The 14,443-nt window shown below is 69.6% G+C and overlaps 4 protein-coding genes across 4 annotated transcripts; 2 read left to right on the forward strand and 2 right to left on the reverse strand.

Annotated features, from left to right (window-relative positions):
• Window positions 1-1,224: 1,224 nt before the first annotated feature.
• On the reverse strand, window positions 1,225-4,153 carry RHOBADRAFT_51739 (uncharacterized protein). The gene is made up of 8 exons (XM_018415991.1): window positions 4,079-4,153; window positions 3,895-3,958; window positions 3,807-3,822; window positions 3,732-3,748; window positions 3,018-3,673; window positions 1,813-2,950; window positions 1,502-1,730; window positions 1,225-1,277 (listed from the first exon to the last, which is right to left on the reverse strand). Coding segments are annotated over exons 1-8 (2,160 nt in total). The 5' UTR covers window positions 4,117-4,153; the 3' UTR covers window positions 1,225-1,275.
• Window positions 4,154-4,607: 454 nt separating this feature from the next.
• On the forward strand, window positions 4,608-6,264 carry RHOBADRAFT_51740 (uncharacterized protein; the record flags this gene model as incomplete). Its single annotated transcript, XM_018415992.1, has 6 exons — window positions 4,608-4,812; window positions 4,878-5,036; window positions 5,098-5,238; window positions 5,314-5,502; window positions 5,570-5,776; window positions 5,866-6,264. 6 exons carry the CDS (start codon window positions 4,608-4,610, stop codon window positions 6,186-6,188), a joined length of 1,224 nt encoding a protein of 407 aa, XP_018272791.1. The 3' UTR covers window positions 6,189-6,264.
• A 1,391-nt stretch (window positions 6,265-7,655) lies between these two features.
• Window positions 7,656-9,213, forward strand: RHOBADRAFT_31333 (uncharacterized protein; the record flags this gene model as incomplete). Its single annotated transcript, XM_018412961.1, has 6 exons — window positions 7,656-7,673; window positions 7,803-7,899; window positions 7,988-8,031; window positions 8,180-8,233; window positions 8,419-8,727; window positions 9,046-9,213. The coding sequence occupies 6 exons, from the start codon at window positions 7,656-7,658 to the stop codon at window positions 9,211-9,213; spliced, it is 690 nt and encodes a 229-aa protein (XP_018272792.1).
• Window positions 9,214-9,527: 314 nt separating this feature from the next.
• On the reverse strand, window positions 9,528-14,411 carry RHOBADRAFT_51742 (uncharacterized protein; the record flags this gene model as incomplete). Its single annotated transcript, XM_018415993.1, has 14 exons — window positions 9,528-9,650; window positions 9,738-10,294; window positions 10,363-10,521; window positions 10,595-11,495; window positions 11,561-11,740; window positions 11,824-12,302; window positions 12,383-12,517; window positions 12,597-13,293; window positions 13,356-13,423; window positions 13,483-13,553; window positions 13,624-13,730; window positions 13,804-14,067; window positions 14,133-14,259; window positions 14,332-14,411. The coding sequence occupies 14 exons, from the start codon at window positions 14,409-14,411 to the stop codon at window positions 9,528-9,530; spliced, it is 3,948 nt and encodes a 1,315-aa protein (XP_018272793.1).
• Window positions 14,412-14,443: the final 32 nt, after the last annotated feature.

A 14,443-nucleotide genomic window follows, 5' to 3' on the forward strand; every position in this document is an offset into this window, starting at 1 on the left:
ATCTCGTTCGCGTCACTCTCTCGAAAAGCGAGCTCTCTTTCCCTCTTTCGTTGTCCTCTTGGTACCCCCTTCTTCTCTCCTGCACGCACTCGCAACGACCAGGACTCGCAGCACTGTATACAAGCGCAACGACGGCGGCTGAACGAGGCAAAGAAACAGAGAGAAAGAGAGAGACGAGAACACGTGGCATTGCCGTGGCTACCTCCCGCCCGTCGCGCCGCCGAAGCGGCCGAGTACGCCTCGCACGGCCCCGCCAACCCTTCCACCGACCTGCGCCGCACTCCTGCCGACGCGCTCCATCTCTGCGCCAAGCCCGTCGCTCAGGCCTGCGACGAGCCCTGCGCGAGCTCGACCGCCCGAGGCTGCCGACGGCGCCGACGCGACGGCGAAGAGCTGGACGGGGAGCGTGTCGCGCACGTAGGCGAGGAGGGCGAGGTACAACCTGCCGTAGAGGAGGCTCGCGAGCCAAGTCGTCGCGGCGGGCGAGCCGACAAAGGGCCGCATTTTGGGCTCGGCGCGCGAGGACGAGGGCGGCAGGAGCGCCGTGAGCGAGGGCGAGACGAGGAGCGTGCGCAGGTGCGCGATGGTCGCTGAGGAAGGAGGGGCCGAGGTTGAGGGGAAGGAGGGGTCGTGCTCGGCGAGGAGAGGGCGAAGCTCGGAGAGGAGGACGAGGAGGGTGTCGAGCGGGAGGCTGCAGGTCAAAGAATGCGTCAGGACTACACGATCATCTGCGAGGACGATCGCTCGTCTCGCTGGGAGCGGGCGAGCGACCGAGTGAGAGAGCGCCGACTGACCCGTCCCTCCAGCTCGCAACCCATTCCTCGCTCGGCACGAACCCGTTCTTGCCGACGAACGGCCTCTCGCCCGCCGCCTCGTCATCGTACAGCGCCAAGCTCGTCCTCGACGACCCTGCGCCGCCAGCAACGCCGCTGCCGAGGCTCGGGCTGCCCGTCAGGCTCAAGTCGGCGACGCTGCTGATCGACAAGGCGCGCTCAGGCCGCTTGCCCCGCACGACCTCGGACGCGCCGTCGACGTCGCCGACGACGTCGGCAGTGCCTGCGGCGACGCTCGCAAGCGGTGGCGCCGACGAGGAAGAGGTCGGCAGGCTCGAGGCCGTCGAGCCCTCCGAGATGGACGACAGGGCGCGCCCGGCTTGGCGGTCGCGGCGAGCGGCGCGCAGACGGCGCGCCTCGGCGATGCCCTGAGCGAGCGTGAAGTTGGACAGGAGCTCGAGGCGCTTGAGGGTGATGGTGAGGGCGTAGAGGAGGTGGGGATTCTGCGGGCGAGAGAAAGGGGTGTCAGTCAATTTGCGCGAGGGAGGACGACGCAGAATGCGGAACGGCGAGGGCAGACTTTTATAAGAAAAAAAAGAATATATAAGGCTTTTAAAGCTTTTAAGGTTTCACGGCAGGAAAGGAGTCAGGACGAGGGCTCGTTCATGAAGACGACCTGTGCGCCTTGACAGGAGGAGGTCGCCATGGACGCGCTCGCAGAGACTCACAGAACATGAGCCTCGGGTTGCCCTCCTCCATCATGACCCAGCTCGGCGCCGAGAAGGCGAGCCAGACGCGCACGAGCCTCGTCGCGGCGTCGTGGCCGAGGTCGCGCACGAACGGCGACAGGTTGGACAAGAGGAGGAGGCGCGACGGGTACAGGGTCGAGAGGGCGGTGCGCGAGGGTGCGTGTGCGGGAACGTGAGGCGAGGGAAGGAGGACGGCGTGGAGGGATATCTGCGACGCCGGAATCACCAAGTCAGTCCTCCGTCGCTCGAGAGGCGCCGGCGAGAAAGACGGGGATGAACGCGAGACGCACCGTGATGAACTCGGCACAGCTGACGTCCCGGTCCTCGCCCTTTCCCTCGCGACCGCCCTCACCCTGCAGCTCGACCCCCTGCGCCGCGACGAGCCGCCTCACGACGCTCGCCAACCTCGCGCCGACCAGCCCGACGCCCATCGGCGCGCTCAGCACCCTCGCGAGCTCCTCCCTGCCCTCGTTGCCCCTCGCGAGCACCGCCGCACCCACCTCGGCGCTCACGCTCTGCAGCGCAAAGCTCGCCGCGCGCACGAGCCCGAGTGCCGCATCGTCGTCGCGCCACTCGAGCGTGCACGCCTCGAGCGCGCTGACGAGCGGTGGGACGCCGCCGACGTCGCGCGCGACGTGCGCGACGAGCTTCTTGTTGAGGGCCCAAGCGCGCGACAAGAGGACGAGCGCCTCGGTCGCCCACGCCGGGTCGCGCCGCGCGTCGCCGCTGCTGCCGCTGCTGCCGCCGCCAGTTCCGCCGCTCGTCCCGAGCCCGGCGCTGCCTGCGACGGCTGCGGCGGCGCCGGCAAAGAGGCCGCCGACGGGCGGAGCCGCGAGCGCCGACTCGACGAGGCCGAGCGTGCCCGAGACGAAGAACGACAGGTCGGCCGGGCGGTGCAGCCTCGACAGGTAGAAGGCGAACAGGTTTGGCGACGAGGACGGGCCCGGGTCGGCGGCGGCAGGCGAGGGCGAGTCGGCGGACGGGGCATGCTCGAGGAGGACGGCGCCGAGCAGGTGCAGCGACGCGCCGACGAGCGCCTGCTTGGCCGACGCCTGGTCGCCACCAAGGACCGCCGTCGACGGCGACGCGCCCGTGCGCCTCGCCGTGTCGGCCGCGAGGCGCGCCGCCCTCGCACGCAGCGACTCGCCGTCGGTGCCGGCCGAGCTCGCCGCCGCGCCGGCGTTGAGCGCGACGTTGAGCGTCGAGCACAGGAGGCACAGGACGACGTTGCGGTCGCCGTGGCCGGCGGCGAGGCCCGACACGAGGGCGTCGCGCCAGCGGTTCGGGAGGGTCGGGAAGAGGTGGGGCGGGGTGAGGAGCGAGGGGAGCGAGATGAGGAGGGTGAGGAGGCGGAGGATCTCGACGCGGGCGGTGAGGTACGACGTCGGGAGAGGCGGCGAGGGCGTCGACGAGGCGATGCCGGGCTCCCTGCAGGGGCGCGAACGTGCGTGAGTTCCGGGCGATGCGAGGGCGAAAGAGAGCGCGAGAGACGCACCAGATGGCGTAGGTTACGACGCTTCGGCCCTCGTGACCCGTAGGCTGCGGCGCCGCGAGCGACTCGGCGACCGTGAAGCCAGGGACGAACAGGAGGTCGACGAGCGCGCCGAGGAGGCGCACGGCGAGCGGCGGCAGCTCGTCATACGCTGGCTCCTGGGCGCGAGGTGCAGCCGAAGACGATGCGGCGGGCGTCGAGGACGAGAGCGGGTCGCCCGCCGCCGCGCCGTCGTCGTCGTCGTCGTCTTCGAGGACGAACTGCCCATCCTCGTTCCCGCCTCCTGCTCCTGCCCCCGCACCCGCCTGCGCCGCCCCAACCGGCTCCTCGCCGATCTCACGCGCGACCGGTACCCGCTCTCGCCTCCAGAACAGCTCGTCCTCGACCGCATCGACGGCGGCAAAGCCCTCGGCGTCGACGCCGCGCGGCGCAAGGAGGAGCGGGACGACCCTCGTCAGGACGCGGACGGCGTTGAGAGCCTCGCGGGCGTGGTCGTGGCCGTGAGGGAAGTCGGGCGTCGCGAGGAGGCGGAAGAGGGTCGACGAGGCAAAGTGGACGAGGGTGAGGACGTTGAGAGGGTTGCGGTGGAGGGCGTGGAGGAGGGCTTGGGAGGGCAGGAGGTGCGGAAGGTCGGCGGGCGAGTCAAAGATGGTGAGGTACTGCAGGGCGGTGTCGAGTGAGCGAGGGGGTCGCAGAGGAGCAGGAGGCGAGCCGCACCTGGTTCCAGTAAGGAGCTGCGTGAAGGCGAGGGTCAGGAGGAGTTCGTCTCTAAGGGTGGTGGGGGTGACGCACCGTCTATCGAGATCGTCTGCGCGGCGGGCAAGGCGAGCCAGAGTCAGTGCTCGGCGCGAGAGAGGGAGGCGAGAGGATGAGAACGCACCGGTCCCGCGAGCAAGTCGAGCCCTTGGCCTGGCTTGCGGAACTCGAGCTTGGGATCAGGGCCGCTGTCGGCATAGGGTGACTTTGGTCAGGCAGGGTGGCTCATCGCGCCTGGACGAGGCGAGGGAAGGAGGTGCCGGCTCATTGAGTGGGGGGACGAGGAGGGGAGGACGAGAGAGACGCACAAGAGCTTGTTGCCGAGCTGGGTCGACCATCCGAGCATGGCTGGTGTACCTCTGCAGCGCGTGCAGGGCTCTGCGCTCGTGTCGAACGAGCGGTGCGAGAGGAAGCGGCGACGACGACGACGAGCAGGCTTGGCTCTTTACCTCCGCACCTGCTGCAGCCTTGACTCGCCGGGTGTGTGCTCCTGTGCACCCTGGAGCACTGCGTCCATCCGCTGCAGCCAGTCCGCCGCGTCGCTCGCTCCTAGCGCCGTCCTCCTCCTCGCTCTCCTCCCGGCCTTCGCTTCGAGCGAGCCTCGTCAGCCCGCCTCGAGCGAGCACCGAGCAGCGTTCTCCCCGCTTCTGATGCGCTCTACTCTCCTGTCCGCGTGAAGCGGTGTACCGCCGCAGTGACCGGTAGGGTCGGCGGACGCACGCTCCTCCGACCGCAAATGCTTCCGCTGCACGCCTGTCGCTGAGCTCGAGCACGAGGCTCTCTCTCTCCAACACGCTCGAGCTGTCCCTCTCCTGCGCCTTGTCGTACCGACGCGCCATGGCCGAGCCTCTCTCCTCCTGGTCCCTCTCGCGGCACCTCTCTCGCTTCCACCGCGCGGCCGACGCCAAGACGGTGCCCGTCGCCGCCATGAAGCACCGCATCGAGGCCTTCATGCAGTACTGGGACGGGCGCAGCGGGTCGTGGTCGACGCTCGTGCCCGGCGGCGACGAGCTGTGGACGGGCCGCATCGACTTCCCTGGCGGTGCGTCCTCTTCCTCGTCCTCTCGCGTCTCGAGCAACAACTGACACTCTCTCGCCCACGCACAGAGGCCGACGACATGTTCCTCGTCATGGAGAAGAAGCCCGTCGTCGTGCACGACGCCGACGTCCTCTTGACCGGCGTGCTCCACGGCGCTCGCGTCCCTTTCTGCAGCGTGCCCTCCCTCGGCGAAACCGCGCGCAGCACGATCGAGGTCCCTCGTACCGGTGCGTCCCACTCTCTCCTCTTTCACACGCTCGCCCTCTGACTCGCCCCGTCACCGAGCAGACGCCGCGCCGGACAGGTGGCAGTTCCTGCGCCTCGAGGGCGAGGGCGGCGCGCCGAGCGCCGCTTCGTGGCGCTTCCTCGGCGTGCGCGGCGACCCGAAGAGCGACGTGTACGTCTCGTTCCGGGCGAGCCTGTCCGCGAGTGCGTCCCCCGGTTCCTCTCTCACCTTCTCGCCGTCGCACTGACCCTCTCTTTTCCCCTCCCTCTCTCGCAAAGCGCCCAAGCCCGCCCGCCGCCTCGCGCTCTCCCTGTGGCCCGAGCGTCGCCTCGTTCGCACGAGCAGCACGAGCTTTGCGCTCGAGGGCCCCTCGGACCGCATCGCGGCGTTTGTGCGCCAGCCCGACGGCGGCGAGCTGTTCGCGTTCCGAGGCGTCGGGTCGGGCGTCGACGAGGCTGAGGTCGTCGGTGCGCCCCCCCTCTCTGTTCTCTCTCTCGTCCTGAGCACGAGGATGACGAGCCCGCCCCGCCGCAGAGCTCCCGACCGCGCCGCACGCCGCGCGCTCCTTCGTCGTATCGCTGCAGGGCACCTGGCGCCTCGTGACCCCGCAGCACGCCGTCCGGACGTGCGTGCCTGACTGTCTCGAGGCGCACGCGGACGAGCAGAGGTACAGGAGGTGGGCTTTCGTGCTGCCGGGCGCCGAGGACGAGGTTGGGAAAGTGGTCGAGGTCGAGGCGAGCGGTCCGGCTTCTCTCCCTCTCTCCCTCTCTCTTTCCCTCTCGGTACGCTCCAGGTCCTCGACTGACCTCGCCCCTCGTTCTTCGCGACAGCTCCCCGCCCCATCTCATCCCCTTCCTCGGCCCTCGCGCCCGCCCACCCCGACACCTGGACCCTCGCGCGCCGCACCCTCTCGCGCCACTCCCGCCGCCTCGTCTCGACGACCTGGACCGTGTCTCTCTCGGCTGTCGTCCTCGCCTCGGCGTCGAGCAGCGCGGCGGCGGCGGGACGGTGCTCCGTCACGTTCCGTGCCGACGACCCGCACGAGGTGCGCGCGCGCGAGGGCGGCGATCACGGGGCGGGGCGCGGGATTGCGAGCGGTGGTGGGCGCGAGCGGCTGCCGGTGTGGGCTGAGATGACGAGCGGGCGGCGCTGAGCGGGCGAGGGGGGGCCGAGGGAGCGGGTGTTGTAGCTTGTTCGAGGAGCGAGGGCTGGAACGGTGTCGTGCCGAGATTGAGAGCCCTGGAGCGCGAGCGAGCGACGCCCGAGAGCTGTGCGAGAGCGTCTCTCGCAGGATCGAGCGAGCGGAGCAGGCTGCGGCGAGGCCGACGCGGCGAAGTCGAGGAGCGGGAGGAAGCAGAGGCGAGCATGTCGGCGGGCGTCGCGAGCACGTGCGGGCGAGCACTGACAGTGCCCAGGGATGCGAGTCGAGGTGCGCAGTGGTGTCCAGCGAGAGGGCCGGAGCTGGTCGCGGGGGAGGAGGAGGAGGAGGAGGCGACGAGCGACGAGACAGGCCTCGCTCTCCCACCTCCACCCCTTCTCACGCACTCACCATGTCCTGGCGCGGAGTCCTCAGGTGCGCACCTGCTCCCTCTCTCCCCGACCCGAGCGACCCGCGGGTCCCGTCTCTTCGAGTTGGTCGCTGACCATCTCTCCCCCGACTTCCTCCTCCCCCGTCCTTCGCCCTCGCCTCTCGCGCCCTGCGCACGCCTGCGACCTCCCCGGCGCGACTCGCTGCACTTCATGGGCCCGCCTCGACCCGCACTTGCACCCTCGGACCACCTCTTCGCTCCCCTCCCCTCCTCCCATCGCTCCCTCCTCCTCCCACCACCCTGAACCGTCCCGACCCGCCCTCGCGACACACCCACACACACCCACGTCCGCCCAACAGCTTCAACAAGTACGTCTCGGTCGCGGCGCGTGCGACCCGCCAGGCCCTCAAGGAGGAGCAGCGCGTCGCGGCCGAGCGCCGTGCGGCCGTCACCCTCAAGGTCCAGAAGTGGGAGAACGGCAAGGCCGGCACTGCTGTGCGTCGCTTCGCCTCTATCTCTCGTGTCCTGTGCCAGGAGCGACTCGGGGCCGGCGACGAGGGGGAGGGCGGTCTCGCCCCGACTCGTCGCCTCGCTGTCGGGCTTGCCCTCGCACCACAGAAGCGCAAGAGACTGACGCACTCGCACCCGACGCTCGCAGGAGTGGATCGTCCCCCCGACGGCCGAGCAGCACTAAGGCCCCCTCGCCCTCTCTCTCGAACGAGCTCCTTCGCCCCTCTCGCAACCTCGGCGCGCCACCCCTCGTCGCTCTCCCTCTCGTCGTGACGGCGGCGGGACCCGGTGTGGTCGGTGACGGGCAGGCGTGGGCATAGACGGGTGTCGGTGCGGTGAATGAGAAATGCGGTTTCCCCTTCCCTCAGCGACGAGCTTGAGAGAGAGAACCGAGAGCTAGCTCTTTCTCGCGGATCCGGTCGCCGACAGTGACCCTGCCTGTGAGCGTCTTGCGAGCAGTGCGGGCCGTGCGAGTGCGAGCCGTGTGGCTGTTGGTGCCGAGCCGGACGGGCGTCGAGCGAGCGAGCGAGCGGCGGGGGCGGCTTTGTCCACCTCGTCCTCTCGCTCCCATCCAGTGCAGCATGGCGACGTGGGACTTTGTGCGTCCCCTTTCTCTCGGTCAGAGCGGCCACAGTGCCGCACGAGCCGACCTGCGAGCTGGCGAGCACCGCCCCACCCCGGCACCTCGCTCACCTCGTCTCGCCCTCCCCCCCTGAACGCGGCCACAGATCCAGAAGCAGATCCTCCTCGGCGACGCCGCGTGCGGCAAGTCGTCCCTCCTCGTGCGCCTCACCGACAACCGCTTCCTGCAGCACTCGGAACCGAGTGCGTCCCCCTCGTCGTCCTCCTCCTCTCAGCCTCTCTCGTGCACTGGTGAGGCGCCTGTAATTGACGCGACAGACCCTGCGCGCAGCCATCGGCGTCGAGTTCGGGAGCCGCATCGTCGAGATCAACGAGGTGCGCCGCTCTCTGTCCTCCTTCCCGGTCCTCGTCCTCGTCTCGCACGGGCGCATCGCTCACTCTCCTCCTCCTTCCTTCCACTCTGCCACTCTTTCGACACCTTCCCTCGACTCGCCGACGCCTCGCCACCGCTCGGTCACCGAAGGGCGACGACGCCGGCAAGCGCATCAAGCTGCAGATCTGGGACACGGCCGGCCAGGTGCGCTCGAGCATCCCTCTCTACTCGCCCTCTGCAGCTTGTGCCGCATGCGCAGAGCCACCACTGACCCGCCTCGTCCGCACCCCTCGACCTTTCCTCCTCCTCCTCTTGCTCCCCTCGTCTTCCGCCTCGTCGCCCCTGCTGCCCTTCCCCTCCCACGTCCCGCACCCACACACACGCCACAGGAATCCTTCCGCGCCATCACGCGCTCGTACTACCGCGGCGCCGGCGGTGCGCTCCTCGTCTTTTCGCTCACGAGCTACTCGTCGTTCGCCAACTGCGCCGGGTGGCTCGCCGACCTGCGCGCGTGGGGCGAGGACGACCTGCTCGTGTTGCTCGTCGGCAACAAGGGCGACGTGTTGGGCGAGGGCGAGGGGGCAGAGGGCGGCGAGCGGAGAGAGGTCGAGAGGGAGGAGGCGGAGGAGTGGGCGAGGGAGGAGGGGCTCGCGGGGTACGTCGAGACGAGCGCAAAGAGCGGGCAGGGCGTCGAGGAGGTGCGTCGATGGTCCCCTCTCTCTCTCACTCTACCCCTCTCGCCCGTCGGCGCGGCGGTCGGCGACGGCGTGCGCGAGCTTGGGCGAGGGGTCCGTGCGCCTGCGCCTCCCTCGGTCGTTCTGCTCGGCGAGGCCTGTCGCGAGCGGTCGCCGTCGACGAGCAGTCTCGAGCACCCGTCACTGACATCGCTCTCTCCTCCCTCCTTCTCTCCCTTCCACCCTCCCTCCCTCTCGGCTCTCTCGCCTCCTCCCCGCCCTTTTCTCGCCCCCTCTCGCCCCCTCTCGCCCTCGCCCCTCCCCTCCCGCCCCCTCTCGCAGGCCTTCAACACCCTCACGCGCCTCGTCCACGCACGCGCACAAGCCTCGCTCGCGTCGCGCAAGAAGGCCGGCCGCGGCTCGTCGTCGTTGTCGTCGGCCGGCTCGAGCTTGCCCGGGATCAGCCTCGCAAAGGAGGCGGGGAGCGCCGTTGGCGGGAGGTGCTGCTGAGCAGATGGGCGGCGGGGCGGGGCGGGGCGGAGGACGGGACGGCTCGAGGGAGGAAGGAGGACGAGGCGGGTGTTGTACGTGTAGCTCGAGGAGGGCGCTCTTCTCTCTCCCCCTCCTGTCTGTATCCGGCTCTCGAGGCCCTTGTACTCCCTCTCATTGCGCTCTCGTCCTCGCTCGCAACCCCGAGAGGAAAACGACCGATAGAGAACGACGATGCAGCCTCGAGAACGAGAAGGACAAGTACAGGACGACGACGGGCGAGAGGAAAGAGAGAACGAGAGACGGGCGTGCCCGGGCGAGTGGACCGAGTGCGCTCACGCCTCGTCGTCGGCAGGCGAGGGCGAAGCGTCGGTGCCAGCCGGCTTGGGCGCGGCGGCCTGAGCGCTGTCGAGCTGTGCGGCCGGCGACGGTCGAGCGTTCTCCTTGTGCGACGAGGGCTGTGGGCATGCGGGCGTGTCAGTAGGGGTTCTCCTTGACGACGACGACGACGACGACGACGAGAGAAAGGGAGGGAGAGGACGCACCGAGGCGGTGGCAGGCTGCGTCTCGACCTGCGTCTCGGTCATCTGCGTGTCCTCCTGCGTCTCGTCCTCGCCTCGCGCCGCCGCACCCTCGGTCTCCTCCCTGACCGTCTTCAGCTCGCTGCGCTCCCTCGCGAGCCCGACCGGCTCGTCCTCCTGCGTCTCGTCGACGACCTGCGTCTCCTCCATGTCCTCGCCCTCGCGCGGCAACTCGCGCGCTCCGACCGACGCGCCGAGCCCCGCGGCGGCGGCCGACCCGGGCTTGGGCTTGTGCCGGAACGCGTCGAGCTTCGAGGTCGACGACGACGACGACGAGCCGGCGGTCGTCGTGGCCGAGGTCGACAGGGTCGCAGAGGGCGTCGGGGCCGTCACCTCGGTCGGCGGCGCGGCCGACGCCTTGCGCTTCTTGTTGCTCGACGCCTTGGTCGCCGAGTCGGCCTTGGCGCCTGGAGGAGGCGCGCCGAACAGCGTGAGCTGCTTGGCGCCGCTGCTGACGACCTCCTTGCCCTTCTTGGTCGAGGTCGACGATGCCGCCGATGCCGCCTTGCCCTTGCCCTTGGCTGCGCGCACGATCAACGAGTCAGTACGAGGTGCGCGAGGACTGAGGGAGAGGAGGAGAGGGACGCACCCTTTGGCGCAGGAGCCTCCTTGCCCTCGACCCGGTGGAAGAAGCTGTCGGTCCTCCCGAGGTCCTTGGCCTTGCCCGCCTTCTTGTCGGCGAACGGGTTGGCGGCAGGTGCAGGAGCGGGCTTGGGCACAGCAGGACGCTTGGCGAACGGGTTGAGCGCTGCGGGAGGGACGAGACGGTCAGTTGCGGGACCGAGAGAGGGACCGTGCGAGAGGGAAAGGCGAAGACGTACCCTTCTTTGGTGGCGCCGGTCGCGCCTCGTGCTCCTCAAGGTCCTCGTCGTCGAGCTCCTCCGGCTCGTCGCTGCCGAGCCGCATCCGCTTCGGGCTCGACACGGGCTCGTCCTCGCCACCGAGCACCAGGCCGCCCCGCTCGTCCTCGTCGTCGTCCTCGCCGTCGAGCTGCATCTCGGCGCCGTCACTGCCCGCCATGCTCACGCCCGCACCGTTCGCAAAGCTCTTGCGCTTCTTGGACGACGGCACCGCCGCCGAGCCGAACGCCCTCGACGAGCTCGCCGGCGTCGCGCTCGCGCTCGGCGTCCCGAACGACCGGCGCTGCGCCGTGCCGAACGCGGGCGTGCCCGTCGGCGCTCGCGGCGCAAACAGGTCGGCGGCGGCCGGCGCCGCCATGCCGCCGCGTGAGTGCGACGCGGCCGAGGGGACGCCGCCGGCCGAGACGTAGCGGTCGTCGACGAGGTGGGCCCACTTGCTCTGGCGCTTGAGGGCGGCCTCGTCCGGGTCGGCGGCGTCGTCGCGCATCTGCTGTACGAGCTCGATGCGCTCCTGGAGCGCCGGCAGGGTGAAGAAGCCGGCGACCTTGCTCGCGGCGATGAGCGACGCCGGCTGCGTCAAGAGGAGGACGGCGTCGAGGGCGGCCTCGAGCTTGTCGGCCTTGCAGAACGCCTGGATTGCGAGGAGCATGTGCTTGTCGACCTGGACCTCCTCGCGCGCGAGCTCCGTCTTGAGCGAGTAGTCGTCGGCGGGCGCGCCGTCCTTGCGGTGCTGAACAAAGAGCGACTCGCGCAGGTGCTTCTCGGCGAGCTGGCCGGCCGGGACGTCCATGCTGAGGAGCGGGAACTGGAGGTCGAGCTCCTGGAGGAGCGGTGTCGGGAAGTGCGGGTGCTGCTCGCCGCCCTGTTCTCGTCGCAAGAGTCAGTGACGGCGCGCGACGCAAGACTTGAGGGGGACAGGGGGCGCACCTTCAGGATGACGACATGAAGCTGCTGCTCGGTGACGCCGACGGGCCAGTACGCCTCCTGCTTGCCCTCGCGGCGAGCGAGCGACTGGGTGTCGAGGGCGGGCACCCACCGCGCTTGCCGAGGCCGACGCGAGCGGTCGAGGATCGAGAGCATGCCGGCCGAGTCGTACATGACGGGGATCTGTGGCAGGCGACGAGCGTTAGAGGTGCGTCGAGAGAGAGGGAGGGACGAGGGAGGGACAGAGGAAGAGGAAGAGGACGCACGCCGTCGTTCGAGAAGCCGATCCAGGCGAGCGACGTCCCGTGCACGAGCGGCACCTTGCCCTGCTGGACGAACTCGAACGTGTCCGTGTCGACGAGGGCGTACTCGAGCCCGGCTGCGCCGCCGCTCGCCCGGTGCACGATGACGGCCCAATCGCGCGCCGCCGCGAGCGCGACCACCTCCTCGCCGACGTTCCACACGTACTTCTGCAGGCCGGCGCCGCTGATGAAGCGCACGAAGCCGCGCGAGGTGGCGACGAGGGCCGTGCCGCTGCCGCCGAGGCCGACCGTCGGGTCGTCGAACGCGAGCGCGTCGGTCGACGAGAGGCCGCCGCCGCCGAGCGCGAGCGCCGTCACCTGCTCGCCGGCGAGGAGCGACATGGGCCACGAGACGAGCGAGGTCCACGACTGGTACGGCTTGTAGAAGAGCTGCGCCGGGTGGTCGTCGATCGCCGGGCACGAAAAGATGGCGCCGAGCTCGCCTGCGCACCAGCAGGGCATCAATACCGCGCTCGCCGTCGACAAGGGAAGGGTCGAGAGAGAGAGATAAAGGGAGACGCACCCAAGCTCGCCTTGTCGTACTTCATCTTGTCCTCGAACTTGGTCGCGACGTGCGAGCTGCGGTCGTGAAAGTCGATCGTGACCGACTGCGACTCGTCTCGGTCGACGGCCGAGATGAAGCCAATCATGTTGAACGCTGCGAACCGAGGCGAGGAGTGTGAGTCGCGGGGTCGTCGGGTGGGCGGGCGAGAAGAGAGAGAGAGAGGAAGACGGACCGAGGTAACGCCGCTTCTCCCTCCACGGCGTCGCTCCCGGCTGGAACGGCGCCTGCCCTCGCTGTACGCCGTACGCCTTGCCCGCAATCGGCGCCGACCTTGCCCGCGAGAAGCCCGCCGGCCCGTTGCGCCCGCCGTCCATGCCCGGCACCGGCACATCGTCGGCGAACGGGTCGTGCTCGTCTGCGCCGTCGACGTCGACCGCGTCGAGCTCGCCCTCGAGGCGGTCGCCAATGTCGTCCTCGAGCCAGTCGTCGCCGAGGTCGAGGTCGCCAAACTCGTCGTGGGACGCCTGGTCCTTGCGGAAGAGGGCGCCCTTCTTGTTGCCGTCTTCGCCGCCAGCGTGCGAGCTAGTCGACGTCGACGCCGAGTCGCTGCGCCTGCGCCCGCCGTTCTGGGCCGACGCCTTCTTGGCGACGGCCTCCTTGGGCGCCGGCGGTGCGCGAGCATGCGTCGGCGCGGGAAGGTCGGTCGGGACCGGGTTCTGCCAGCGCGTGAGCTGGCCCTTGTTGTCGATGTAGGCGAGCGAGTTGGCCGTCGGCGCAGGGTGGAAGGCGAGGCTCGTGATGAGGCCGTGCGCGTGCGGCGTGCGGCTGACGACCTTGCGGTCCTTGACCGACCAGACGAGGAGGTCGCCGGCGAGCGAAGCCGACGCGAGGTACAGGCCGTTGGCCGAGAAGGCGAGAGAAGAGACGCGCTGCGAGAGAGGGGAGTGTCAGTACCGGCGCGGGAGAGGCTGCGAGAGAGCGCGAGACGCACCCCGCCGCCCTCCTTGAGCGAAAAGGTGCCCGTCTTCTGCCACGTCTCGCGCGAGACGACGGCGATATCTGTGGGGAGGTACGAGTCAGTGAGAGTCGCAAAAGGAGAAATGAAAGCTTGGGCGCACCGTTGTCCTTGCTCGCGACGACGAAGAACTTGCCCGCCGGGTGCCAGATGACCTCGACCGAGTACTCCGAGCTGCGAGGCGATGAGGGCAGGGTGAGTCGGGCCGCTCGGGAGGACGTCGAGGGAGAGAAAGAGGACGCACTCGGCGTCTTCTGCCGTGATGATCCCATCGATGACCTGGACGCAGGTCGGCTCGGTCCCGGCGTCGAGCTGCCACACGCGGATCGTGCCGTCGACCGAGCTCGTTGTCTGCGCGAATGTACCCAGAGTGTCAGTTGGCCTTCTCGGATGCAGGAGAGCTGAGAGAGGGCTCGCGACGCACGACAAACTGCCCGTCGGGACTCCAGCTCGCCTCGCGGATCGACCTCGAGTGGCCCGTGAGGATCTGCACCTTGGTCTTGTCCTTGACGTCGATGACCTTGGCGATGACCTCGTCCGACGTGACGACAGCGCGCTTGCCACGTGGGTCGAAGCGGACACTGCGTGCCGGCAGGGAGAACCGGGTGAGGAAGCCCTCGAGGTCGGTCGAGCCGGCCTCGTGCAAGACGACTTGGCCCGACTCGGAGGCCGACGCGAAGAGGTCGTTCTGCAGGGTGTGAAGGAGGTCAGCGGTCGCGCCCGGACCTGAGGCGAGAGGAAGCGAGGGCGCACCGTTGCCGAGATGGACACGACGGCGTCCTCGTGGAACTCGATGACGGCCGGCTCGACCGTGTTGTCAACGTCGAGCCGCGAGTCGAAGATGCGCATCAGGCCTTCATAGCCGCACGTGTACAGGTAGCTGGCAGGAGGGAACGAGGTCAGCGCGGGGGGACGGACGAGGAGGACGAGGAGGGGGCAAGGGGAGACGCACTGGCCATCGGGCGAGAAGGTGAGGCGTGCCAGTCCATCTGCGTGCGGGCTGATGACGAGCTTGCTCGGGTCGGCGGCCATGCTGGGTCGAGACGAGGAGCCGGCTCCGAGGC

Source organism: Rhodotorula graminis (assembly GCF_001329695.1).
Source record: "Rhodotorula graminis WP1 unplaced genomic scaffold RHOBAscaffold_3, whole genome shotgun sequence".
Classification (NCBI taxonomy): Eukaryota; Fungi; Basidiomycota; class Microbotryomycetes; order Sporidiobolales; family Sporidiobolaceae; genus Rhodotorula; species Rhodotorula graminis.

Bases quoted from the DNA above. Each gene is read 5' to 3' on its own strand.
- RHOBADRAFT_51739 (XM_018415991.1), bottom strand. From the start codon at position 4,116: ATGCTCGGATGGTCGACCCAGCTCGGCAACAAGCTCTT. The intron at 2,951-3,017 runs GTGCGTCTCTCG...GCGCCCCTGCAG, and splicing joins GTCGTAACCTACGCCATCTG to GGAGCCCGGCATCGCCTCGT. The intron at 1,731-1,812 runs GTGCGTCTCGCG...CCGGCGTCGCAG, and splicing joins GCTGTGCCGAGTTCATCACG to ATATCCCTCCACGCCGTCCT.